Source organism: Amblyraja radiata, chromosome 1 (genome assembly GCF_010909765.2).
Source record: "Amblyraja radiata isolate CabotCenter1 chromosome 1, sAmbRad1.1.pri, whole genome shotgun sequence".
NCBI lineage: Eukaryota > Metazoa > Chordata > Chondrichthyes > Rajiformes > Rajidae > Amblyraja > Amblyraja radiata.
In genome coordinates, this window is record NC_045956.1 from 6,997,736 (window position 1) to 7,025,579 (window position 27,844).

The following is a 27,844-nucleotide window of genomic DNA, read 5'->3' on the forward strand; positions in this document are numbered from 1 at the left end:
AAATGCTTACAATAACAGCTTGTCCAAGTACATGAAAAGGAAGAGTGAATACAAGGGGAACATAACCTTAGAAAATAATACGAAACAAGGAAGAGGTAGAGGTGGCGAACTGATATTTTGCAACACGCTTCACAGCTGAGGATACTATGACCATTTCATTTGTACAAAAAATATGGGGGAGAATCAAATATCATTACCTAAGTCAAGTCAAGTCAAGTCAAGTTTATTTGTCACATACACATACGAGATGTGCAGTGAAATGAAAGTGGCAATGCTCGCGGACTTTTGTGCAAAAGACAAACAACCAAACAAACTATAAACACAATCATAACACACATACTCTTTTACATAATAAATAATGGAAGGAAAAACGTTCAGTAGAGTTAGTCCCTGGTGAGATAGGCGTTTACAGTCCGAATGGCCTCTGGGAAGAAACTCCTTCTCAACCTCTCCGTTCTCACCGTATGGCAACGGAGGCGTTTGCCTGACCGTAGCAACTGGAACAGTCCGTTGCAGGGGTGGAAGGGGTCTCTCATGATATTGTTGGCTCTGGAGATGCACCTCCTGATGTATAGTTCCTGCAGGGGGGCAAGTGAAGTTCCCATAGTACGTTCGGCCGAACGCACTACTCTCTGCAGAGCCTTCTTGTCCTTGGCAGAGCAATTCCCAAACCAGATGGTAATGTTCCCGGACAAGATGCTTTCCACCGCCGCTGCGTAGAAGCACTGGAGGATCCTCGGAGACACTCTGAATTTCCTCAATTGCCTGAGGTGGTAAAGGCGCTGCCTTGCCTTACTCACGAGTGCTGAGGCGTGTGATGCCCATGTCATATCCTCGGAGATGTGGACTCCCAGATATTTATAACAGTTCACCCTATCCACAGGATCCCCATTTATCCTCAATGGAGTGTACGTCCTCGGATGATGTGCCCTCCTAAAGTCCATGATCAGCTCCTTCGTTTTTTTGATGTTCAAGAGGAGGCTGTTATCCTGGCACCAGAGTGCTAGACCAGCCACCTCCTCCCGGTAGGCCCTCTCGTCGTCTGAGATCAGGCCCACCACCACAGTGTCATCAGCAAACTTAATTATTGAGTTGGAGCTGAACCTAGCCACACAGTCATGTGTGTACAGGGAGTACAATAGGGGGCTGAGGACGCAACCCTGGGGCGATCCTGTGCTCAGGGTGAGGGACTTCGATGTATTCCCTCCCATCTTGACTACCTGGGGCATGGCGGTGAGAAAGTCCAGGACCCAGGCACACAGGGAGGTGTTGAGCCCCAATTCCATTAGCTTCCCGGCCAGTCTGGTGGGGACTATCGTGTTGAAGGCTGAACTGTAGTCTATGAACAGCATCCTCACGTAGCCCCCCTTCTGGCTGTCCAGATGGGAGAGAGCGGTGTGCAAGACCTGGGAGACCGCATCGTCCGTGGATCTGTTCGGACGGTATGCGAACTGCAACGGGTCCATGTTCCGAGCGAGGAAGGCGCAGATGTGTTTCTTCACCAGCCTCTCAAAGCATTTCATGACTACCGAGGTAAGGGCCACCGGACGGTAGTCATTCAGACAGGCTGGGGAGGCATTTTTTGGTACCGGTACAATGATGGATTTTTTGAAGCAGGCAGGGACCACGGACTTGTCCAGGGAGAGGTTGAATAATGTAGTGAGCACTGGAGCTAGCTGCGTAGCACAGGACTTGAGTACTCGCCCCGAGATGCCATCGGGGCCTGCAGCTTTTCTCGTGTTCACCCGTGTCAGAGCCCTCCTCACGTCGTGCTCGGACAGCGAGAATGTGTGCACATTCAGCTTCGGTAGCCAGCCCGCTGGCGGTATTGTCGATAGTCGGCAGATCTGGGGTGGTGTTGCCCCTCTCGAAACGAGCGTAAAGGGAGTTCAGGTCATCAGCTAGGGAGGTGCTGGCACTTGCGGATGAGGGAGGGGTGCTCCGGTAGTTGGTTACAATCCGTAGCCCCTGCCACAGGCTTCTGGTGTCCTGCTGCTCCATCTGTAACTCCATCTTGTCTCTGTACCTTCTCTTTGCGTCCTTCACCGCCCTTCGCAGTCGGTACGACTCTGCCTTGTAGACGTCCATGTTTCCTGATGCCAGGCCCGAGTTGTAGGCAGCAGGGCGAGCATTCAAGGCCACACGAACAGACCTGTCTACCCAGGGTTTTTGGTTCGGAAAGGTGCTTACCCTTACCGTGGGGACGATGTTGTCGGTTACTGTTGCGATGAAGTCCGTGACTGCTTCCGCGAACTCACTGACGTCACTGGAACTAGCTTCGAACATATTCCAGTCGACATCACTCAGTGCATCTTGCAGCATGACCTCTGACTGGTCGGACCACCGCTTTACGTCCCTCGTCTCTACCGCTTCCCGAACTATCCTCTGTTTATACTCCGGCAACAGGAAAATGGCAGCGTGGTCAGATTTTCCTAGGGGAGGGAGTGAAACGGCCTTGTAGCCTTTCCTGAACGGTGTGTAGCAGTGGTCCAAAGTTCTCTCCCCCCTGGTGGCACGCGTGATGTGTTGGTAGAAGTTTGGCATGACCTTCTTGAGATTTGATTTATTAAAATCTCCAGCCACCACCATTGCCGCATCTAGGTACTTGTTTTGATGTCGACATAGCACATCGTGTAGGGCCGATAGTGCCACGTCGGTGTCCGCATACGGTGGAATGTAGACGGCCGTGACGATCACTGAGCCGAACTCCCGGGGAAGGTAGAATGGGCGGCATGAGATCGTCATAAGGATATAAGTATTAGGAATACTAATAACGATAAAGGCTATTAAGTCCCTTGTACCTAAAGATGTACATCCCAGAATCCTAATGTAGACAAAAATGCTGGAGAAACTCAGCGGGTGAGGCAGCATCTATGGAGCGAAGGAAATAGGCGACAAAAATGCTGGAGAATTCTCCAATTTTAGGTAGTCCCCACTTTATCCTTCTTTCCCCTCCCCTTCCCATCTCTCCCACGACTACCTGAAATTGGAGAATTCTCCAGCATTTTTGTCACCTATTTCCTTCGCTCCATAGGTGCTGCCTCATCCGCTGAGTTTCTCCAGCATTTTTGTCTACCCTCGATGTTCCAACATCTGCAGTTCCTTCTTAAACATTTCGTCTACTCCCAGAATCCTAAAATCATTGGTTGGAGAAATGGATGAATTGGTTGTAATCTTTCAAAAATCCATAAATGCTGGAGGGGTCAAGAAGCATTGGAAAACTACCGGTATGATACCCTAATTCAAAAAGGATGAGAAGCTAAAATCAGTTGATCTAGGCATATACACCTAATGTGCATTATTGAAAAAAAGTTTGAATTAACTATTAAGATCTTAATCTGATCAGACAGAGTCAGCATGGCTTCATAAAGAGGAAATAATGTCTAAAGGCCCTGTCCCACTTTCCCGAGTTACTCACAAACGCTCCCGAGTTTTCCTCTTGATTCGAACTCGGGGAATGTCGGTAGCGAGCTTGTAGGAGGCCATAGGAGTCCGTAGATGTATCGTAGCGGCTCGTAATGCCAGCCGTAGGTACTCGGGGCATCAGGTAAGTCGGGACGTTTTTTCAGCATGTTGAAAAATATTTTTTTAAATAGCCCCGAGTACCTACGAATGGCTATTACCGTAATTCTCCGAGTTCGAATCAAGGGGAAAACTCGGGAGAGTTTGTGAGTAACTCGGGAAAGTGGGACAGGGCCTTTACATGTCCCCCGACTTCATCTCTGGGCTCGTCCCTGACCCCGGACCAAGGCTTGCATTGATTCCAGCGGCAGCTTCTCTTTTGGCCCCAGTCTCAGCCCCATCCCAAGCCCCGGGCTCGGCCCTCATTCCAACTCCAGCACCACCCTCCCCACCGGGCGTCGGGCCTCGGGACGCCGGCGCTGGAGTGCCCCTCCCTCCCGGAATGTCCCGCCCTGCCTTGCGAGTGCATTGTGATGTCACTCGGCCAGAGTGGCCCGTCCTGCTTTGCGAACTGTCGTTGGAGCGCTGGAGTGCCCCTCCCTCCCGGAGTTTTTTGAAAATCTGGAAAGTGCCGTCGGAGCGCTGGAGGGCGCATTGCAACGTTACTCGGTCCGAACTTTTAAAACTTTCAATGATTAAAACGTTAAAAACGTCGAAAATATAGGTTGGAATGCGCCGGGAAGATGTTTATCACGTCGAGGAGGAAAATGTGATTAGGATGTGTGAAAATGGGAAGGCTGTGGCCTAGCGTTTGGAAGAAAATAGGAAAACTAACCAGATTCTCTCTCTCTCTCTCACACACACACACACACACACACACACACACACACACACAGTTTTAGTTATAGATAGATAAAATATAACAATGTGCACTTTAACCACATATGATATTTTTTCTATTACAAATCTCAAATTGTGGAGTCTAGAGGCAAATAAATAAATGATGGGTCTTTGTCCCGGACATTATGGAGGGCACTGTATACGAAGGAGGGAAGGCAAACTAGGGGAGGATACAAACAGTTTACAGAGAGTTATGGATAAGTTAAGTGAACAGTTAAAGTTGGCAAATAAAGTATATATTAAAAATATGAAACATTCAGTCTGCAAAGAAGAATGATAAAATTAGTTGTTATTATGTTATTTTACAAATGGACAAATGCTGCAGAAAGCTGCAACACAAAAATATTTGAAATTCCTCATACAGGATATACAGAGAGCTAGTTTTCAGGTGCAGCGGATAAGAGGGGAGATTAATGGAATGCCACATTGTAATCCAAGGAGGACAGACTACAATGTTAGGAAAGACTTGCAGTAAATGTACAGCACACTAGCGAAACTACATCTAGGATACTGTGTACAGTTTTGGTTACTTTATTAAAAGTAAGATATTTTATCATTGGAGGCAATTCAGGAAATATTCTCCAGAATAAATCTAAAGATGTAGGGGACGTCTTATAAAGAAAGGTTAATAAGTTGTCCCTTAGAAGAATGAGAGACAATTTTATTGAAACATATTAGATTCTTTGGGGATTTGCCAGGTCAGTATAATAGAAAACATTTAAAATTTAGACCCAAAGTTTAGCTATTTAGTATTTGGTTTTCAGAATGTTTTCCCTACTATCTTGCAAATAATTCTGTCTGTTCAACTCTCATTACAAAGAAAATTATACTTAATTTGAACAACAATTTTCTTGCCGTACCTCTGGTTAAAATAGCACAGAGAGCTTTGTGCAGTTTGAATCAAATGGATTTATTAATTAAATGTATTTAACTAACTTTTGAGAATTTGTCAACATCATCATTTAGATAATTAAGTGCAGGCCTTCAGTCGACTTTCCTTTTGGCCAAAGTCGAATGTAGAAAATAATTTGCCACTGGTAACTTTCCAATCTAACAACCTCCAGGTTCCCCTCGTGTAGTGAAAACAGAAGCTTAATACACCTCTGTCTGTTCTCTGATGGAATATATGCTAATAAGGATGTATTCACAGGCATGCTGACTTATATTATTTCCTGCTACCAGCACAGGGGCAGAAAGAAAATCCCTACAGGAACAGGCACCTACTATTCGGGAAGTAATAAGGATTTAACAATGTACTTTTTCAATGTCAAGTGAAGTTGCTCTAAACCTCACTTTGCAGGGCCCCAGTAAGTCTCGGGCAGTTTGGCAAACATGATCAGATTTTGGCAGGCAGTCTTCATTTACAGATACATTTTGTGCTTTTCTTTAACGCATGGTACTCAGCTGACAAAGATCTTAAAAACATACTTGTAGAGAAATATACCATTCTAACTCCATATCGATTTACAAATTGCCAATGAGACCTAAGGATGCTGTTAGCAATTTTCTATGAAAAGTTATGCAAAATGGTCAGTGTGTTTTGTTTAAAACGAATCCAATTTTCAATTCACGGAGGCTGAAGTAGAGAAGCCTGATATGGAGCCCCCCAGACATTTTCTAGCAGAAACACTTGTAAATCAAGTACAAGAAAATACTGTCAGATCCCAGATTGTTTTACACAATCTTATAGTAGGATTATGCAAATGGTTTACTTTCCATTTGAAAATCACACACGGGACTTTAGTAGTGAGTTTACAAAACCCTTAACTATCTCAGGGGATACAATCCAAAAAACAGCCACAAATCCTGAAACCCCCAAGTACAATTTTATACTTGCTGAACAACAAAGTTGGCACCACCTTGTGCTTATTTGTAGCTTTGCCAAGTGGAGGCATGTGCTGTTGAAACTATCATCAACTGGCTTGTAGGTACACAAAAATGCTGGAGAAACTCAGCGGGTGCAGCAGCATCTATGGAGCGAAGGAAATAGGCGACATTTCGGGCCGAAACCCTTCTTCAGACTGATGGGGGGTGGGGGGGAGAAGGAAGGAAAAAGGGAGGAGGAGGAGCCCGAGGGCGGGGGGGTGGGAGGAGACAGCTCGAGGGTTAAGGAAGGGGAGGACACAGCAAGGGCTAGCAAAACTGGGAGAATTCAACGTTCATGCCATCCGGACGCAAGCAACCCAGGTGGAATATGAGGTGCTGTTCCTCCAATTTCCGGTGTTGCTCACTCTGGCAACGGAGGAGACCTAGGACAGAGAGGTCGGATTGGGAATGGGAGGGGGAGTTGAAGTGCTGAGCCACCGGGAGTTCAGGTAGGTTATTGCGGACTGAGCGGAGGTGTTCGGCGAAACGATCGCCCAACCTCCGCTTAGTCTCCCCGATGTAAATCAGCTGACATCTAGAGCAGCGGATGCAGTAGATGAGGATGAGGATGCTCTAGATGTCAGCTGATTTACATAAATGTACAATATTCTAATTATCTATGTTATCTGGACATAATTGGAATATAAATGGTAGAGAGGGTTGCAGATTACCTCTACGCATAAAGGAGCTATTATGATGTTGATGGTGATCGGTGAATATTCTGCCTTTTCTTAAAAGAGACATTGAGCCCTTAATTTCCAAAATGGAATTCAGCTGGAGTAATGTGAAATCTGCCCAATCTCGGGGGCTGCAATGCCATTGGGATGCGGGTGGTGGTGAATGTTGGGGACATAGTGAAGCTGGATGCTCTTGGCACTAGTTCTGTCATGATGCAGCCATACAGCAGCCTCATCGGGAGAACTGTGTCAATGGGTTTTAACCATGAATTTATAAAACAGCAGAAGTTAATTTTACAAATGTTCTGGGTTCACTATATGGATGTGGCCAAGTCATTGTGTATTTTTAAAACGGAGATTGATAGGTTCTTGATTGGTAAGGATGTCAAAGGTTACAAGGAGAAGACAGAATGGGGTTGAGAGGGGAAATCAGCCATGATTGAATGACGGAGCAGATTCGATAGGCCAAATGGCTTAATTCTGCTTCAAAGTTTTATGATCTTATGATAACAATGTAATTGAAAAATATAGTATAGAAACAGGCCCTTCAATCCACACTGACCATTGAACTCCCATTCGCACTAGTTCTGTGCTCACCCATTTTTGCAACAACTTCCTACACACGAGAAAAATGTTAAATAGGCCAATTAACCTTTTAACCTACAAATCTTTGGGATGTGGGAGGATGTGCAAACTACGCACAGACAGCAACCGGCCAAGGTCAGGATTGAACTCAAGCGCTATGAGGCAGCAGCTCTGCCCAATGCGCCACAGTGGCATGTGTTTTTAGAGTTCATGTTCTAGGAGCAGAATTAGACCATTCAGCCATTAAGTCTACTCCGATATTCAGTTACGGCTCAACCCTATTCTCCTGCCTTCTCCCCACAACCCCTATACAAATTAAAAATGTATCAATCTCTGCCATAAAAATATCCATTGACTTGGCCTCCCCAGCCTTCTGTGGCAATGAATTCCGTAGATGCTGTTGGGTTAATGAGGGAAGAGAGAAAGAGAGAGAGCAGATCAGGTAGTGCCAATGTGGAGACAAATGTTGGATGATTACAGATGACAACCTACAACACATAGAAACTGAGAAAGCAAGTACCCTAAAATGAGTGACTGATACTCAGTCCTGAAGACTCCTTACTGTCTGACTGATGATGGTACTCGGGAAAATGGTCACCCAGTCTGCATTTGGTTTCTCCATTGTAGAGGAACAACAAATCATGAACAATTAATACAATACATTAAATTGGACCATATGTGGAACACAATCACTCTGCTCAAATGAGCAGAGAAGAACCACTGTATAAAAAAAGCTATGATTTGTTCGTATGTTACACTTAATTTTGCAAAACTATATGAATGCAAAGGTGTGTGTAATAACACATTGCTGTGGATCCTTTGTAATAAAAATTAATTTGAGCTCCACATTGTGAAGTGAGCCTAAACCGTGTAGATTGTGGAATGCAAATTGTGATTTCAGAATGGTGTTCATTGTAATTGTGCTGTTTAGAATATATGTCCACCTGGGGAGACGACCAGGGGACTAAGATTTGTACACACTGTACACCTGCTGCATTGGAACCCATTGGAACATAATTAAGGGACTTAGAATCTTCAACAAATACAAAGATTAAATAATCTTGGTAAATAGCATCAATTTCTATTCATAATTTTGTCAAAGTTTTGATTTTCTGAGCTTTGGGACTGTCATTGCTTTGTTAGATAACAGCTTTGTAGCATCACCTCCTTTCTCTCTATTTCCCCTAAACATAATGCTGCAACAGCAGTTAAAATTCTAATTCTTGGTACTTTTAAATTAAAGCTAAATATTGCAAATTCCTGTCGACACACAGCTCTCCTGCTGAATAAATTATATCTGACAGATTACTGCTACATGCGTACTAAAAGGGATTCGTGCACTCAGGGACTTGCACTCAGCTGTGAGACGTTTTGCTACATTTGTAATGCATGCAATAAATTTAAAGATACAGAGCAGATCAAGACATGTGGGTGATCTTCAGCTATTTGTAACATAAGTCACTATAAGCATGATTTCAAGATTTGACCCCAACACCCAAAACATTGCACCTTATCTGGCATATGTTTTGATGCACGGTTTCACTTTTGCTGTAAGCTCCTTCAAGACAATAAGAATGTTCACATGGTAGATGCCAGATGTAAAATCAAGCGTAGGGCGTCTTGCTTGGCTTGCTATTCAAAGGACGATTTTGGAGGGGCCACAAGTAGCTACACCACAGGCATACATACACGCATCTCATTTAATTATTATTATTAAGATGTTTCTCAAGTCAAATCTTTTCACTCTGGACAAGGTTCAGTCCACAGAATGAGTACCTGTGAACTAGAATGTCAATATCGCCTGTCTGTTGATGTATCTTCCCATTATAAGTCTAGGCTAAAATAAATTGCATCACTTCAAAATAATACTCCCTTTGCCCTGGTCACATATGTCTCAAGATAAGCAATGGTCCTAATAAAATTAATAGGTACTCTCTTCATTAGTCAGGAACCCCCCCCCCCCCCCCCCCCCCCCCCCCCCATCTATTCTCTTAACCACTAGTCAATTATGGCCCAGAGTTATTGTCATACAACACAGAAACAGCCCTTTCGCCCAACTTGCCTATGCTGACCAAGATGCCCCATCGACACTAGTCCCACCGGCCCACATTTGGCCCATATCCTTCTACCATCATTCCTTAATTTTCATTTTTCAGGGTAAATCCATTATTTTGTCAAATAACTTTTGGAAGTTCATTTTACAGTCTCTTGAACGTAATATATTCATCAAATTATTCTATAATTAATTTTGTCCGTGCCAATAGTTCTTCTTAATCTCTACGTTAAACTGACTGACCTGCAGTTACCAGGTTTATCATCTCTTTATTGAATAGGTGCAACGTGCCAAATCCTCCAGGCCTCAGGCACCAAATGCATATTCAAATGAGATTGAAAGATCATAGTCAGAGCTTATCCAATTCTCACCCGTGCTTCCCTCAGTTTTCTCACATTCTTTGCATCTAGATCAGAAGAAATGTCTAATATGTTTTATTCTATCTAGTATCTTTACTTATCCTCCATCTCCAACATACCACTAAAACGGCAACTTTATTTGAATACCATCCATATGGTGTCTCACTGTTTTGATTGGTGTTGATCTTGGGCATATGGATATTAAGATCATCCAGCCTGATAAGGAGATGGTTGCTTGTCGCAGGTTCCAACAGGGACCAGGGACCTGGGACCTGTCCCGAAGGAAGGGTCCTGACGCTAAATGTCAAATATCCACACTCTCCAGAGATGCTGCCTGAGCCACTGAGTATATTTGCTGTATTCTAGAGAAAGACAGATATAGCTCTTAGGGCTAACAGAATGAAGGGATATGGGGAGAAAGCAAAAATGGGGTACTGATTCTGAATGATCAGCCGTGATCATATTGAATGACGGAGCTGGCTCGAAGGGCCGAATGTCCTGCATCTATTTTCTATGAGTTACTTCAGCACATTGTGACTTTTTTTGTAAACCACCCCCTGCTGTTCCATGTTTCTACATTCCCCTGTCTAGTTTCGTTTGAGCCTCACTGAGGTTTAAATGACATGGAATAAATATTGTATTGTATTGAGGGTGCCGTGCTATTTACACTTGCCATTTCTGGGACCTGGCTCTACAAAGTGTCATCAATCAACATTAACAGAGAAGCTAGGGCCCGTTAATTGTAGCTTACTTCCCATCCCATTGCATCTGTATTTAGTCTTACAGAAATACCGCCATTGTAACCTACTGCGCAATATATCTGATGCCTGTCATTGAAAACTTCAGCCTAAAGTGGAAAACTTGATCAAAACGTTTTGTTCCCTGCTATGTACTAAAAGCAGTCCCCTTTCCAATTTGCCTTCTCTCTGTCTTTCTGAATTAAATTGTGAAACATTTCCAGAACATGAATAATCCTATGGTATTATGCTAAAGTGATTACTCATAGTGTGCAATTGAAACAAGCTATTGTGTGTATGAGGCATGGTAACAGTCCAGCTGAGAGCATTTAATTTGATATCATGAACTGAACAGAGCGCTAAAATGGGAGCAATTTGCACTTGTGACTTTGCCAGAGTGCTATTTAATCTAAGGGAAAACGATGCATTCTAAAAACAGGGAAGAAGATACAAATTGTGCAATTTAGCAATGCAATGTTCTTGCCTTTAAGCACTTGCTCTACTGGTTCAAAGTATAAAATTACATGAATGTGATTTTAAGTTTAAAAGGTATTTTAGTCACTATACTACCTTAGAAGTTAGATTCATGAGTTTACATTATTAAATGATGCCGTGCATTGACCTGGACATAGAAACAGAAAAATAGGTGGACTAGGCCATTCAGCCCTTCAAGCCAGCACCACCATTCAATATAATGGCTGATCACCTAAAATCAGTGCCCCGTTCCTGCTTTTTCCCCCATATCTCTTGATTCCTTTAGCCCTAAGTACAAAATCTAACTCGAAAACATCCAGTGAATTGGCCTCCACTACCTTTTCATAGAGTCACAGAGTGATACATTGTGAAAACAGGCCCTTCGGCCCAACTTGCCCACACCGGCCAACAATGTCCCAGATACCCTAGTCCCACTTGTCTGCACTTGGTCCATATCCTTCCAAACCTCTCCTATCCATGTACTGGTCCAACTGTTTCTTAAACGATGGGATAGTCCCAGCCTCAACTACCTCCTCTGGCAATTGTTCCATACACCCACTGTGTGAAAAAGTTACCCCTCGGATTCCTATTAATTCTTTTCCCCTTCACATTGAACCTATGTCCTCTGGTCCTCGATTCCCCTACTCTGGGTAAAAGACTCTGTGCATCTACCCGATCTATTCCTCTCATGATTTTGAAAAACCTCTATAAGATCTCCCCTCATCCTCCGGGTTACTGATTATGGATGATCAGCCACGATCACAATGAATAGCGATGCAGGCTCAAAGGGCCAAATGGCCTCCTCCTGCACCTATTTTCTTTGTTTCTATGTTAATATATATATTCATTGCTGTCAATACTAGCATATATTGCCCTTCCATTATTAACATTGAGAAGATGCAGATAGTTCTGCTACAAAGCGTGTTCACATAACATAAATTGAATATAACGCCAGTGATTAATTAGCAATATTGCAATACTTTGCAATACGCGCGCCAAATTAGTTGACAACACGATTTCCATCAGGAATTTAAACTTAAAAGTTACTTTGGGAATTAACAAGTAGGAAATGTTATATCGGATTTAAACTGTATATTATTTTACGTCCCCTCTTACCACATTACTTCCCATAGTGATCAGGACACTATTGTCTCTTAGAGCTGCTACTTTAACTGTGGGTGGTCAATGTTCTAAAATAAGTTCTCTGTCCAAACCGACAATTGTTAGCAATGTTGGGAAAAAATGAGCTTGAGGATTTGAAGTGCTGTGTTTTGACCAAGTGAAAAGTGGCCAAAGGGAGTCGTCAGCAAGATAGTTTGATATTTTGCCATTCAATGGTATGTTTAAAGAATGAAATTGATGTCAAAAGTTAGCAATTTTATTTGATTGCGTTGAGGCGTGTTTACTGCAAACTTGCTTGTATTTAGCATTAAACTAAAACTATTCCAGAGGATTTAGACCACCATGGTTTAGTAAATGACATGCTCCATCAAATACCAATGTGAAAATGGTGGAGTGCAATGATGACATCCAGCTCAATTCATGGTTCCTATTACATTCACCAGTCTTTTAAACAAGGAAAGGCATATTTTGCGCAGGCTCCATGCAAGATATGATTACAGGACTGAACCCAAAGGAAACACAAAGATCGTAACACATCAAGATTCCCCATACACTTTCATTTCTGGCATTTCTACACTGGCATTTCTTCCCAGAATGGATCTGCACCAAGTTTCTTTCTAAAACGCTGGTTAAAATACATTTTAGACCAGTGGAGGATAGTTGGAACGGAAAATGTTCAAATTAGCTTTTCTTTCTCTTCCCAATCACTGTGAAATAGAGTAATTAAAATTATAAAGCAGTAATCTCATCAAACACTGCGTCCATTTTATGGTGGGCTGATGCCAGCCATGGAAATAATTAATTATTGTAATGTTTTTATTGTTGCAGTTGTATTAAAATATTTACAACCGACAGTTGTCTTAAACAGATATTTTAATGTTTCTTTGCTGCAGACAAGAAAATACATTTGAATCTATTTAACGAGATCAGAATAGAGGACATATTTTTTAAACCAAACCAGTACAGTACTACAGACAGAAACTTGCATTTGTTGAGCAAAACGCAAATACATTGATTAAACAAAACACAAATACATCGATACATTTCAAAAGACCACTATTAAAAGCGATAGCTAATATAACAATGCATTGGTATGAATATAACGTTGCTGCAGCCTGTACATTTCCCAAGCATAGCAGCTTGATTTTAAAAAATCAACTTCCCATTCTCCCTACTCTCCTTTAAGAACTAGCAGCATTGAGTTTGTATATGTAAAAAAAAAACATACATTTTTCATGTAATTTTAAGACATCCGTTTCCATTTGTTCCAAGAGCATCAGTAGGATGATACACATCACATATTTTTAAAATATCAACGCCGTAAAGACACAGCTTTATTTAACTGAAAACCAATGTATACAATTTTGTGTTTTAAGCATCATTTTAAAAAGCAACGAGTAATATTGTCACATTTATTGCAGTTTAAGTGACTTGCATTTGTACTTCTTTAAAGACAAAAAACGCTTGGAAGTTTCCAGGAGGCCTCTCAGATCCGGGTGAAGATATTGGTAAGTGCATATAAATAAAACAGCTATGAATCATGCATTAAGCTAACAACAAGAATATCATTCTACTGCCTCCTGACCTTTAAATAAGGGGAAGGAATTAATTAACCTTGAAGTTACTTTTGTTTACATTCTGATGATCTGTTTTATATTCCTTTGGCATTTACTTTGCCTTTGGCTGTTGAATTTTGATTCAGAATCAAAATTTATTTCCCCAATACAAAAATAGACAGATGTGGTTTTACAACTGTTTCAGAAAGAATATTTGATTTACTAAAAACAGCATATTCAATAAAAATGAAAAAAGTCAGGACATTGCTGAAGTATTAAGACTTTTTGAAACTGAAATCTGGATTTGGTTACATTCACCAAGGCATGTTTGTTAAAGGCAACCAGTTTTTGGAGGAACCCTAAAGTGTACATCTCCGAGTCGCAACAGCAGCTTAACACTCCAATAGAAAAAGTCTTACTAATTTAAATGTCAGTTTACAACCACCATTTAATTGTCTTAACAAGGTGGTCTTCTATTTTGAAAGGCTAATCCCCGCCACAAAATTGGAAAATGTGGCCATTTTATGATAGAATGATTGATAAAAAGCATCTATATTTGCTTATTGCTACTCCTCTCCATTTCCAGGTGGATTTGAAGGTACAATTGTTACATTCATTCTACCAGAAATTAAAGTTATTCAGTAAATTCTCAGAGAATTCATGTAAAATAGATCATAATCATTTTTCTCAATTACTATTGGAACATATGGTTGTGTCCTTTCTCAGTATATTGTTGCAAGAGAAATGCTTTGAATAATTCTGAAGTAGACAAAAAATGCTGGAGAAACTCAGCGGGTCAGGCAGCATCTATGGAGAAAAGGAGTAGGTGACGTTTCAGGTCGAGAATTCTGAAGTTTGTTCACATTAACACAAATTATTTCAGCTGTTCTTTTTCCGCTGTCAGACAATGTAAATAATTTGTGCCAACATCAGTGTGTAATCAAAAAGTAAAAACTACAGATGAAAAATGAAAACACAAAATGCTGGAAATACTTGGGTCAGGTAACATCCGTGGAGAGAAAAACGATTAACATTTCAATTTCATGATCGGTTATCAAACAGAAACATTGTCTCTGTTCCTTTTTCCACATACTACCTGACCTTGTGTAAATCAAGCATTTTCTTTATTTCCATTAAAAGTCAGTGTGTATGCTGTATAATCAAGCAAAATCGGTTTTATAACTTGATTTCTGTATACTAAAATAAATATTCACATTGGCATGGGATTTGGTATTGATAGTGTTAATGGTATTGTTATGGTACAGATTGGTATTGTTCAGCAGAGTTAAGGGCCTGTCCCACTTACATGACTTTTTCGGCGACTGCCGGCACCCGTCATAGGTCATAACAGGTCGCCGAAGATTTTCAACATGTTGAATATCCAGCGGCGACCAGAACAAGGTACGACTCTTTGGGCGACTACTCACGACCATACAGGTTTCACCCCTCGACATGTCGCCAGGATGTTGCCTGTATGGTCGTGAGTAGTCTCCTTGTCACCCAAAGAGTCGTAGCGTCTTTCTGGTCGCCGCTGAATTTTCAACATGTTGAACATTTTCGGCGACCTATGACGGGTGCTGGCAGTCGCCGATAAACTCGCATAAGTGGGACAGGCCCTTTAGCAGCTCTTACTGGAGTTTCACTCAACTCTTTCTGCTCACTTGTTACTACATTGTACCAAACAATCAAGTTCAAGGCTTACACATGAAATTCTATGTAAAAATGTATTTTATTTCTCAAGGCATTAACATCAGGCTAAGTGTTGAGTTGGTCATTAACAAAAATGCATTGCACTTCAAGAATTTCAGAATTGCCACTGGTGTATTTCAGATGCATTAAATTAGGAAAAAAATCCTAAACTACTTTTAAATGAGATGGACAGAATCAAATTAATTGATAATACGCACCTTTCACTGTTTATATATTTGCTTGTTTTATTTGCAATGTATAAACAAATTTTCAGTAAGTATTTAAATAATATGGAAAAGCATGTTCCTAACTAACTCTTACCCTGCCTTTTAAAGCTAGCAGCTCAGTAAATGTACACTTAATCTTTCTGTCCACCTAAGTAATCTTCAATTTTCTAATTAATACGTTTAGACAGAATTAGTTTTTTTGTTTAACTAGACTATTGTCTTACTAAAAATATTAATATGGGACATAGTGTTTCAGAAAATGGCACATTGTATAAAATGAGCAACAGAATCCTATGGACCACATACCTCTGGTGTCACTGTCATTGACAAATGCTTCACTGTGTGTAATCTGTTCCTCAGCCATCCTCTTATTCCCAATTTACAATCCCAATTTGGCTTAAGAATGATCGCTTGCAACTTTGTGCAACCTTCTGATTTATGAAACAGCTACTAACAACCTTGAGTATTGCCCAAATAGGTAAGCAGTAACAAAAACAATCTTATAACATCTAAATGCATAATAAACAATTGTTGATTTTTACACAAAAGTTAAACCAGTCCTTTCCTAAAATGAAAAATAGCCAAGCAGTGCTTAATTAAGTCACTAATGTATTTCAAACATGGTACATGGTAAGCATTTCAGAATAATGTAGAAAGAATTGGTTCATCTGGATAAAAATCAGTTCAAGGGATGCATTAATGATCTGGTTTCAATATTCTTAAATTCCAATAATTGATACTACTATATAGTATACATTGTTTTCTATGGTAGAACATTGAATAATACAGCACAAGAACAAGCCCTTTGGCCCGCGATGTTTGCCGAACATGATACCAAGACCATCCCTTATCTACCTGCACAGATCTCTCCTTTCCTGGCATATTGATATGCCTATCCAAAAGCTTCTTAAATGCTTCTACCGCATCTGCCTCAACCACCACCCCTGGCAGCACAAGGTAGTCACCACCCACTTTAAAAAATAATCCCACACTTCGCCTTTAAATTTGCCCCTCTCACCTTGGCGTCAAATAACAGCTGTAATGTTTTTCTACTCAGGGAATAAATCACCATGCATCATTTCTTAAGTGCAATGAAGGTTCTGGATTTCATGAAAATTACACTTAATTTCTGTCAAAATCCAACAAATTGCATGTCTGGATCTGGTAGAACAATCCACCTTTAACTGCACACGTGACATAAAGGTGCACTGTTTAACTAGATCACAGACACGATTTGTTGGACAAAACTCAATGTAATTTGAAGTGGGTCATTAGATTTTTGACCAACCCCGCTCCTTTGAAAAATATCCCATTCACACCGAAACTATTGATATCAATGTTTAGTGTTCCTGTAATTAATCCTTAAACATTTTAAGCAAGCGTATTTATTTTTCACTTGACATTTTTCACAACGTTTGCAATTAAATCTGGGTGTTGATTCTAGGTGAAACAGCAGTACGAGAAGTCTTCGAAGAGACTGGGATAAGATCCACATTTAAATCACTTCTAAGCATCAGGCAACAACATAACCATCCAGGGGCTTTTGGGAAATCTGATATGTACGCTATTTGTCGTTTGAAAGCTCTCTCGTTTGACATCAATTTTTCCCAAGAAGAATGTATACAGTGTGAATGGATGGACCTTGTGGAGCTGACTAGGACAGAATGTGCAACACCTATAACCAGCAGGATAGCCAAGCTATTGTTATATGGATACAGGGAAGGCTTTGACAAGATTGATTTAAAAATGACAGAGTTTTCAGCCATTTATACTGGTCGCCCCTACAAACTTTATTACAAAGCATTACCGGAGTAATTTAAGAATTTTATATCACACGGGCTCTGAATAAAACGGCATCTACTAGAAATGCCGTATTCTATTTGTTCAAATCAATACTGACAGAAGTACATCACTGATGAGATTTAAATTGGGTAAGATGCTACTCTCCCCAATGTGCAGAATTTTGCAATGCTTTTAAGATATACTCACATCTCATTGCAGCTCAGCAATTCTGAAAATAACAATAAATTCCTAAGTCTCATAATTGAACATCTTTAATTTTAAGTTACAAATGAGCATCCTAAAATGCCTCATAACTGAACATGATATTACTGTGATTTCCCCTTTTCCTTCATATTAAACATGAACTTATAGCACATTTACATTCTTTTGTAATTGGCAAATTGGCCAAATAGGAGATTGCTGACAGAATGTTTAGCTATAATTGTAACACATTGAATTTATATCACCAGTTTATAACCAGCGGTCTCTAAGGAAGTATCAATCTTGATCAAAAATATCTCAGTTAATCTTCACCCCGGCCTAATATTTCACCATGTGTCTTTATTCCTTCCCATTTCAGCTGATGTAGACCGCCACCTCTACTCAGTGAAAGGATTGCAATGTTGGGACAGGAGAATGTGGGACTACAAGAGGCCCAAAGTGGCAGAATAAGGAGATCTGAGAATTGCGCACCTGGAACATGTTCCAAAGATGGAAAGTGTATAGTCTTGGGGGAATCTGAAAAGTTAGCTGAGAGTTTAAATTCAAGATGACGTCTGGGAATTAATATGGTTCAGCAACCACAGGTGGATTAGTGAACAAGACTTTTAAAACGTCACGTCAGCTAATTTTCATAAGATCAGCTAGGTATGAAAACAGTGACAACAGAATACAAAATGTGTGCTGGGACCAATAACAATAGAAACATGCACAGAATCAAATTTAAAAATAGTAGTTAACAATATTTTACAAACTATCTTCAGTTAACATTAGGAAGGATGAAGAATGTCCAAATTGAAACAAAAGAGAAAGCAAGGACAAATGTTATCATGTTCTTCATAATCTCCCTATAATTATCATCTGGTATATTGATCAATGTGGGGGAGGGGAGTGCAAGGTGGAAGTAAGAAAGAGATAGTTTTTGGCCCTTGAACTTTTAATCTGCACCTTCCCTGTATTGTTACACTATATTCTGGATTGTTTATTTGTGCTACCTGATGTACTCAAGTATATGATATGATTTGTCTGGTTAGCATGGAAAAATGTTGGTCACTGTATCTTGGTCCACCTCCCACTAATAAACCAGTACCAAATGAATTTGGACTCCATTCATTTAAAGAAACTATTTTTGTGAGGATGAAGTTTTATATTTAGTTGAACAATATTTAGTTGAGACTCAGTATAGTCTCACATAGTCCTGAACATGTTAGATATACAAATCCCTTCACTGTAACATTTCACAATATAAAATGGTGTATATTCAATGTATCAGAAAAAGCATGTAATACGAAAGGGTTCCTTTTAAAAAATAAAAACATGTGGGGTTTTAGCAAATATTTATAAGATAGCTTTTCCAGATGATTACGGCCATAGCCATGAAGAACTAAGGAGCAAACTAAATTTATAAAAATCTCTATTATACAATCTACATTTGTGGTTACTTTGATCTATAATTTTCTAAACATGCAGAACTGTATGGAAGTAAAATTGCATTCCTAACTGAACAAGGAGCACTTTCCCCACACCTTTTGATGGGGATTGATGGTACATGCAGAAGGTTACATATTTAGAATGTCATGAATATCACATGGAGCAACGAACCAATTAATTATTACCGTTTATATAAAAACCAAAAATATTTTAATCTGGCAGTACAGAAGTATCTGGATATGAAAACAAAATTCTGAATTCTTTTCATGCTTGCAATCAAATAATTTAAGCCAATCAAACAACATTTGACCAGTGGCCACACATTAGTGTATGTATCCATTCTCCCAAATACTCTGCATCGACTGCTTCTTTAAATCAAATTATACAGCTGTTACATTTTAACAATTATTACATAAACCAATATATTGGGTTATACAAAGAACATTATTAAATTAGTGTTTATGACTGTACCATTTAAAGAACCAAGGATGTGTTGATGCTTTATTAAAATCACATTTTATGTAGCTTGATAGTGCACAGTTCATATACTGCAGTTTGTAAGACTACCCAAACAACACAAGACCATGGTGACACTTTACTGTATACATTTATACCTTTCACAGCAATAAAACAGTCATATCAAAAGTTAAATCATCACTCTTTAAATTAAAAAGAAAAAGCTGGGATTGGATTATGAATACTTTGCAGACATTGGCAGAAACAGAATCGCCTTCTGTCCTGGTCCAGTTCTTGGTCCGAGTTTGTACTGTCCAGTCCTTTTGAGAGCAACATACCAATTTTCATATTTCTTTGAGCGATAGGTGTTGTAGTTATTTGGCTCCAATCGTTCATGAAAGAAGCATTCGTCGGTTGGCAATTTCTGAAACAACAAATAAAAATTGCAGTTAATTTCCCAGAAAGGCAAGGTAGATAGGTGTACCTGCAGGTCAAGCAGCATCAGTGGAGAGAGAAACACAAAACTGGTATTTTATGTCAGGGATTCTTCTTCACCAGATGTTGGGGGAGTCCAGAACCAGGGGCCACAGTTTAAGAATAAGGAGCAAGCCATTTAGAACGGAGACGAGGAAACACTTTTTCTCACAGAGAGTGGTGAGTCTGTGGAATTCTCTGCCTCAGAGGGCGGTGGAGGCAGGTTCTCTGGATGCTTTCAAGAGATCTCACATTTTGCAACTTGTGTTAGTATTACTTGGCATACATTTATAAAAGTTTAAAAATTATGGCAGTCTTCTGTTATGGGAAAACAGTGCAAGAATGTCATTGTTACCGGTTCATTAAACAATCATTATTTCAGGAAATCACTGACTGAGATTACCATTGTCCTTTTTTTTTTTTACAAACAGTACCTTACATTTGATTGGAGGCCAAATGGGCAATGTTTTATTTTAGACATATTAAATTGCAGTTGCAGGGAGAAGTGACAGTCAAACTTGAAAGGTACAATTGGCAAACATCATCCTTCACTGTACTAACTGTAACTCAGCTCGTCACACCTTCCCAAGTTGAGGGATGCCAGGGTCACATCGTACTTCAGAGGTTCAAATATAAACATCTAGGCTGATCTTTCAATATCTCATGATGAGGAATTGCTGTATTGGTGGTAAGGTCATCTTTCAGATAAGACATTAAATGAAACCCCATCTGCCCCCTCAAATGTAACAAAAGAGTGCCCTGGCATCTTTCACAAGAGCAGGAGGGTATCCCAGTGTCTGATCAACATTTAACCCTCAACATCACTGAAGCACATTCATTGGTCATTACCACATTGGCGTGTTTGTAATAGCTTGTTAAATGTAAATTGACTGCCACAAACCTTGTATTACAACAGTGACTACACTCTAGAGTTTTTATTTGGTCATTCTTTCTTTTCTTTTAAAAATGTATTGTTTTTTTTGGGAAAAAAAAATCCTGATCCCTATGTATCAATACCATTGTTATGTTTATCATTATTATTTTTGCTCTGTTTTTTATGTTTTATTTTAGTTTTTTGGGGGGAAAACTAAACAAAAATAAAACATAAAAAACAGAGCAAAAAGAATAATGATAAACATAATAATGGTATTGATACATAGGGATCAGGATTACATTAATGATAGGTATAACCTAAAATGAGTCCAGTGTCAAAATACACATTGAATATAGATCTCCCGGTCTCTATGTAAGTATAGTTAAATCTTTAAAAGGAAACTTATAAATGTAAAAAAAAACATAAAGATAAAAAGACAAAAAGAAAAAGAAAAAAGGAAAAAACAAAACCCCCCTAAACTAAAGGGAAAAAAAATGTGATAATAATAAATAAGAATAAAAATAAAATAAATAAAAAACTAAGCAAAGCAAAGCAGAATCTGAACTGAGAATTTCAACAATTTAAGTATGTTTGTCGTCAAGTTCGTTCCACCCTATAGAGGTAAAATAATTTTTATAACGGTTAAAGAGGGATTGTAATTCATTTTGGAATACTCTGAAAGAGGCTTAAAAGTTGCAATTTTCTCTTCATCGGAATCTTATATAAAATATATATATATATACACACAGGAGCTCTAATTCCAGCAACGATAATATCGCTGGTCTGCAAAACTCATTTCCCTCAAGTTTATTCTGAGGTTATGTTACTGTTGGAAAAGTAGCAAAAATATACCGCCTGTGAATATTTCCACAAAGCAAAATTCATTTTCAGAATTGTGGTGCAACAACTGAATCTGAATCAGGTAAAATAATTACCTGGTAATCTGTTGTAAATATGCAACACAGATATGCATGATTATTTTAAATTCTAAACATGTAAAGTTAACTCGGAACTCCAAAGATTGCATTGTAAATTGAATGCAAGTGTCAAACTTTTATTAAACTGCCCCAAATAATTCAACTGTACAATCCTTTGAAACAAAGTCCCCTGTTGGATTGACATGTTTTCTCTCATGTTAAATATAGGCCGCTATTCTGTGCTCCAATGTAATCTTTACACCAGAGGTAGTGGTTGAATATTTGCTCTTTTCATGATGGAACTGCTGAGACATAGGCAAAGAACTGAAGAAACAGGAATAGAGAGAGAATGAGAAATAAGAGCAATACCCAAGGCATCGGGGGGGAGAATAATAAGGTAAATAGTTGAATATAAAGACTGTAGGTGATGCTGTTTTCCTGCTACCAATTATAATTTGATCCTCCTTTTCTCCAATTTCCTCCCTTTACCCCTCGAAGATAATAATTGACACTGGAATACAGCTGCAGTAACAGAACTAGTGGTTAAAGCTCAGCCATATTACCAACTGGCCAGTGGGTGTTCATTGAAACATATAAGATTGTTAAGGGCTTGGACACGCTAGAGACAGGAAACATGTTCCCGATGTTGGGGAAGTCCAGAACCAGGGGCCACAGTTTAAGAATAAGGAGTAAGCCATTTAGAACGGAGACGAGGAAACACTTTTTCTCACAGAGAGTGGTGAGTCTGTGGAATTCTATGCCTCAGGCAGGTTCTCTGGATGCTTTCAAGAGAGAGCTAGATAGGGCTCTTAAAAATAGCGGAGTCGGGATATGCGGAGAAGGCAGGAACGGGGTAATGATTGGGGACGATCAGCAATGATCACCTTGAATGGCGATGCTGGCTCGAAGGGCCGAATGGCCTACTCCTGCACCTATTGTCTATTGTGTGAGCCTTAATTGCGACTTTTCAAAATATGTCGGTCTATACATTTTTGGACCTATGGCAAGGCAGAATGCACACTTTACTGAATTGCATTGTCCAAGAACACGGGTTTTTGATTTATTCTTTTAATTTTGTGCTTCATAGTCTCTTAATCTGCAGGTCCTAGGAAAGCCTGTCAGAATTGGCTTCAATGCTCATTGAGGAACACAAACATGACAACATATAAAGTAGAGTTTTTTTCTTTCAAACAGCCACAAGCTTGCTGGACTTAACATTTAAATGTTTCCTCCACTATGCAAAGCCACTGGTTACTAAGACACAAGTAACATGAATATGTAGGCCTTTCAAAATATAGAAGATAATGGTGCTCACCATTATTAATGTATCTATGGCATTACACAATACAATATTAATATCCACAAGATCCTGCCTAATTGGCTACACAAAATAACTTTATTTCACTGTGTCTCTATTGACATGAACCAAGTCCCCCAGACCTGAAATGTAGAGTACTAATAAACCCACCAGAGATATTTTAGGACATGTTAGAGGCAGTCTAAGTACCCTTTTGACAAGATGATAATTTTATTAATTGCTGATATTCCATTATTTACAGTTGAAGACCTTCATCCCACTTGCCTCCCTTTCTCACCATCTCAATTTTCTAAACCAACTTTCATTTTCCACCCAATTGGGAACAGTAATTAATTCATCTTCCACCTCAGTCAATGCTTTGTTTTATCACCCATGGATTGCATCTCCTAGCTAAAAATTGGAGCTTGTTCTGTTCACTGAAGTATTAGATTTTATCATCTTCTTTGTGCTCTCCTCAGCTCAATTTGAGAGTTTGGAGGGGTCGAAACACAGAAATTAACTAGTTAGCTGACAATGTTTATGTCAGAATAAATGTAACTGTGGCAAATGGGGACTGGACTTTGAGCCACATCTGAACACAACCTAGCTCTAATTTACACGCACATTTTCCAAAAAGGATTACAAGAAGACCCAAGGGACTACAGATGCTGTAAAAAGAAACTGCTGGAGCAACTCAGCAGGTCAGGCAGGAACTGCAGAGGTAAAATGGATAAGATGATATTTCGGTTTGGGGACCTTCTTCAGACTGAAGTAGATGGGAGATAGCTGGTAGAAAATGGTGTCTTCTCTACTTATCACCTGCAGCCTTGTCTATCATCACCATGCTTCTCCCCACTTGACTCGTCTGCAAGTTCACTTCTCTCCACTGATGCTGCCTGCCTTCTGCAAGCCAGCGCTTAAAACTTTCATAGTTTACAGATGTGGGCTCGTGAGGGAACAGAAAACATTTTACATACATAAAGATAGTAACAGTGTTTAACTTTGCCAACAAAATGGATCTTGATTCACAAGTGGCATGAAATATTTAATAAGCAATTTTGCTTAAGCATGAAGTCTTGCATTCTGGAGACGAGAAGAAAGCCAAGTCCTGCCCCCTCTAATAATCAACAAACAATAGTGGATGGGCAGCATTTGGGTGTTCACCTCCTTTAGGGATGATAATTAGTGCGGTGGGAAATATCAGAAGAGCCAATATTCAATAGGCCCCGACCACGGGTGAACAAGGGGAAGAGGACTGAACTTTGTTGCCTTCCCTCACAGTGGGAAACGTTGATTCCCGCTGTGGGGGGATGTTTTTATGTTTTATGTTAAAATGTCTATAGTGTTGTGTATCTTATTTGTGTGCTGCATGGTAACTCAAATTTCACTGCACCAATTGGTATATGTGACAATAAATCGAATATAGGAGCAGGAATCGAATATAGGAGCAAGGAATCGAATATAGGAGCAAGGAATCGAATATAGGAGCAAAGAGGTCCTTCTGCAGTTGCACAGAGCCCTAGTGAGACCACACCTTGAGTATTGTGTACAGTTTTGGTCCCCTAATTTGAGGAAGGACATTTCATTGCTATTGAGGGAGTGCAGCGTAGGTTTACAAGGTTAATTTTCGGGATGGCGGGACTGTCATATGCTGAGTGAATGGAGCAGCTGGGCTTGTACACTCTGGAGTTTAGAAGGATGAGAAGGAATCTCATTGAAACATATAAGATTGTTAAGGGTTTGGACACGTTGTAGGCAGGAGACATGTTCCCGATGTTGGGGGAGTCCAGAACCAGGGGCCACAGTTTAAGAATAAGGCGTAAGCCATTTAGAACAGAGACGAGGAAACACTTTTTCTCACAGAGAGTGGTGAGTCTGTGGAATTCTCTGCCTCAGAGGGCAGTGGAGGCAGGTCCTCTGGATGTTTCAAGAGAGAGAATCAGAATCAGAATCAGAATGCTTTATTGTCATTGCATGTGTCACATACAACGAGATTACTGTGTCTCTCCATTTAAAAGAACTTCAAACATTCACATACTCATACTTTTTACACTCCCTCCCTCCCCAAACCCACCCATGGATTCACATTTACATAAATTAACACTGTCTCCCACCCCCCCTCCTTCCCCATAACCCGCTCCCGAGACAGAGTTCAGTTCCAAGATTGCTGATGGGTAAAAGCTGTTCTTGAGTCTGGCAGTGCGTGACTTTAGCGACCTGTACCTTTTTCCTGAGGGCAGCAGTGTGATAAGGTGGTGACAAGGATGTGTAATGTCTTTCACGATATTACAGGTCCTGCTGCGGCATCTGGTGTGGTAAATGTCCTCCATAGGGCTAGATAGGGCTCTTAAAAATAGCAGAGTCAGGGGATATGGGGTGAAGGCAGGAACGGGGTACTGATTGGGGATGATCAGCCATGATCACATTGAATGGCGGTGCTGGCTCGAAGGGCCGAATGGCCTACTCCTGCTCCTATTGTCTATTGTCTATTAAATGTCCTTTTGTGTCAACTAATTTAATGTTTTAAATTCATTCTTTACAATTGCTAATCAATAATAACTATTGTGTGTAACCTCCATTTGTGCTTTAGAACTTGTTGGAGGGCAATATGAAGCATACACACAGTTGGACCCACAGACCGCATCGCTGAGGAACTGACAGCAATTAGAAAACCAGAAAGTGACTATTTTAAAAAAAAAACTTTTTTCCCCCAGTGATGCTGTAGCATTAATGTAACTCGCTCACCCTCCCCTGTCCGAGCAGACGCAGCAAGCACCATCCACCAATTTAAAATGTTACTATTGATTTTTTTAAAGAAATAAAAAACTTTTAATTCCTGCTTTACTCCATCCGGGTTATGGTAGTTGCTGTTCTTTTTCTCCCACATTTGAATGCAAACATATTTTCTATTGCCGGCTTATTCTGATGTTTGGTATCCTAAGCACACGGCCTCACAAGCCAAAGTAAAACAAAACCTGAAGCAGTGCATAATGTTCCTTCTCTAATTTGAGGGCAATCCCCCAATTCTGATGATTTTGAATTCTGCAAGATATCCGTAATCCCCACTTCCCAAAAGGACAATGACAGTTGATGTATGTGAATAGTGAGTTCTCCAATTTCTCTACCAGATTGCCGTTCTTCCTCAGATAGACACAAAATGTTGGAGTAACTCAGCAGGTATCCACTTTTCTAAACAAAGTGGATAGGTGACGGTCTGCATTGGGACCCCTCTTCAGAATCTCTTCCTACATTATTCTGCCTACATTGTCACTAGTCAGAGGCAGAACTCCCTTGCATGTAATATTCAGCGAGTATCTTTATCACACAGTTGCTGTGGTTCAAAATGGCCAAATAAGTACAAATGGAGATGGTCTTGTTAGTGATCTACACTTTCTAAAAAAAATACATTAAACCACTGTCAAATTCGACAAGTTTTGTTCCGCACATTCTTTCCACATTGCTGTACAAGAGTCTGATATATACCAAATGGAAACTAAAGACAATTTCAGATGTATCTAGTTAATGGCACTAATTTTCTGAACAACTCTGCAGATTCATCTAAAATGAGTACTGGGGCTAACAGTTCCAAGAAAAACAAAAGTGGTCTACAGTATGCTGAACGTTTGCCTGATATCATCTGCTTCTTTTTGAGGAGTGTTTAGTTTGAGTTGCTGCATCATTTATTGTTGATAGTTTTCTTTTGCATCTGAAGTATTCCTGCCAATTGTGCTACATCATCTGGAAACGCTTAATCTCCTAAATGTTGTTTCAGTCCACATCCTTTTACTCATATACATTTTGAATAACAGGAGTCATTAGACATATCCTTGCAGAATACCCACTTATTCCATTCTACAGTTTTCCTCTTGGCATTTCTGTAAATGAGTTTCTTCCAACTCAAATTACTTGATCACAAGCAGCAACCTCTGTCAGTGCACCATGCCCTTTCACACACCGCATCAGTGCTTTCAGTACTCTGTGCTCCCACTAAACCACCTTTGCTTGCTGGACTCCAGAAATACAATGAATAGACTCTGCTCAGGCCAGATGGCCACTATTTATGCAAAGTTCAATTGTTACAATCTCTTGTGAATCAAAAACATGTTTTTAATAAAAGCCTGCTTTTAGTTCAAGTCTGATCTGCTGACTTTTTCCAAAAATTGACATTTAAAAATGTCAGCCATGGTGCATCAATACTACAAAAAAGAAATGGTGTCAGGATCTGGTAAGGGGGGAGGAAAAATATGAAGTTGGTATATCCCTTTTGCGCGTTTTTTTTATAATAGAGCTTTTGTTTTTTTTTGTTTTTTTTCCCTTTTCCTTCTATTTCTTAATTCTTTTCTCTAACTAATGGGTCTTTTTTTTTCAATTCAATTTCAATTTTAAAACTTTATTGGCATGATTAAAAAAATACATTGTTATATATTTCATATATTGTTATATATTTCATTGATCACTCTTTTACACGAACACAACTTTCTTTCTCTCACTTTCTCTACTGTCTTTATTTCTATCTTTCCTTAAAGCTTAAAAAATGAAGGGGTACAATAAATGTACTAAGATATATCTGGCTTGTACTATTGTAATTTACTGTACTTCTAATAAATAAAAATATAAAAAAATAAATTAAAATGTCAGCCAAAGCATCCATACTGAATTTATGGTCCATATTTGTGGACTATATTTGTGCTTCAGTTGCTATACAAATTCAAAATAATAAGTTTACAAACGAATGGGGTTTCATGTT

General features: G+C 39.7%; 2 protein-coding genes across 2 annotated transcripts in view; one reads left to right on the top strand and one right to left on the bottom strand.

Annotated features, from left to right (window-relative positions):
* Nucleotides 1–18,743, top strand: part of nudt6 (nudix hydrolase 6) — a 54,577-nt gene extending 35,834 nt beyond the window's left edge. The window contains exons 4-5 of the mRNA XM_033016342.1: nucleotides 13,629–13,683; nucleotides 17,092–18,743. Of these exons, the coding sequence (XP_032872233.1) occupies nucleotides 13,629–13,683; nucleotides 17,092–17,462 (426 nt within the window). The 3' untranslated portion in view covers nucleotides 17,463–18,743. The remainder of the gene's footprint in view (nucleotides 1–13,628; nucleotides 13,684–17,091) is intronic.
* Nucleotides 18,669–27,844, bottom strand: part of fgf2 (fibroblast growth factor 2) — a 48,770-nt gene continuing 39,594 nt past the window's right edge. Inside the window, exon 3 of the mRNA XM_033016401.1 lies at nucleotides 18,669–19,959. Coding sequence (XP_032872292.1) covers nucleotides 19,771–19,959 — 189 coding nt within the window. The 3' untranslated portion in view covers nucleotides 18,669–19,770. The remainder of the gene's footprint in view (nucleotides 19,960–27,844) is intronic.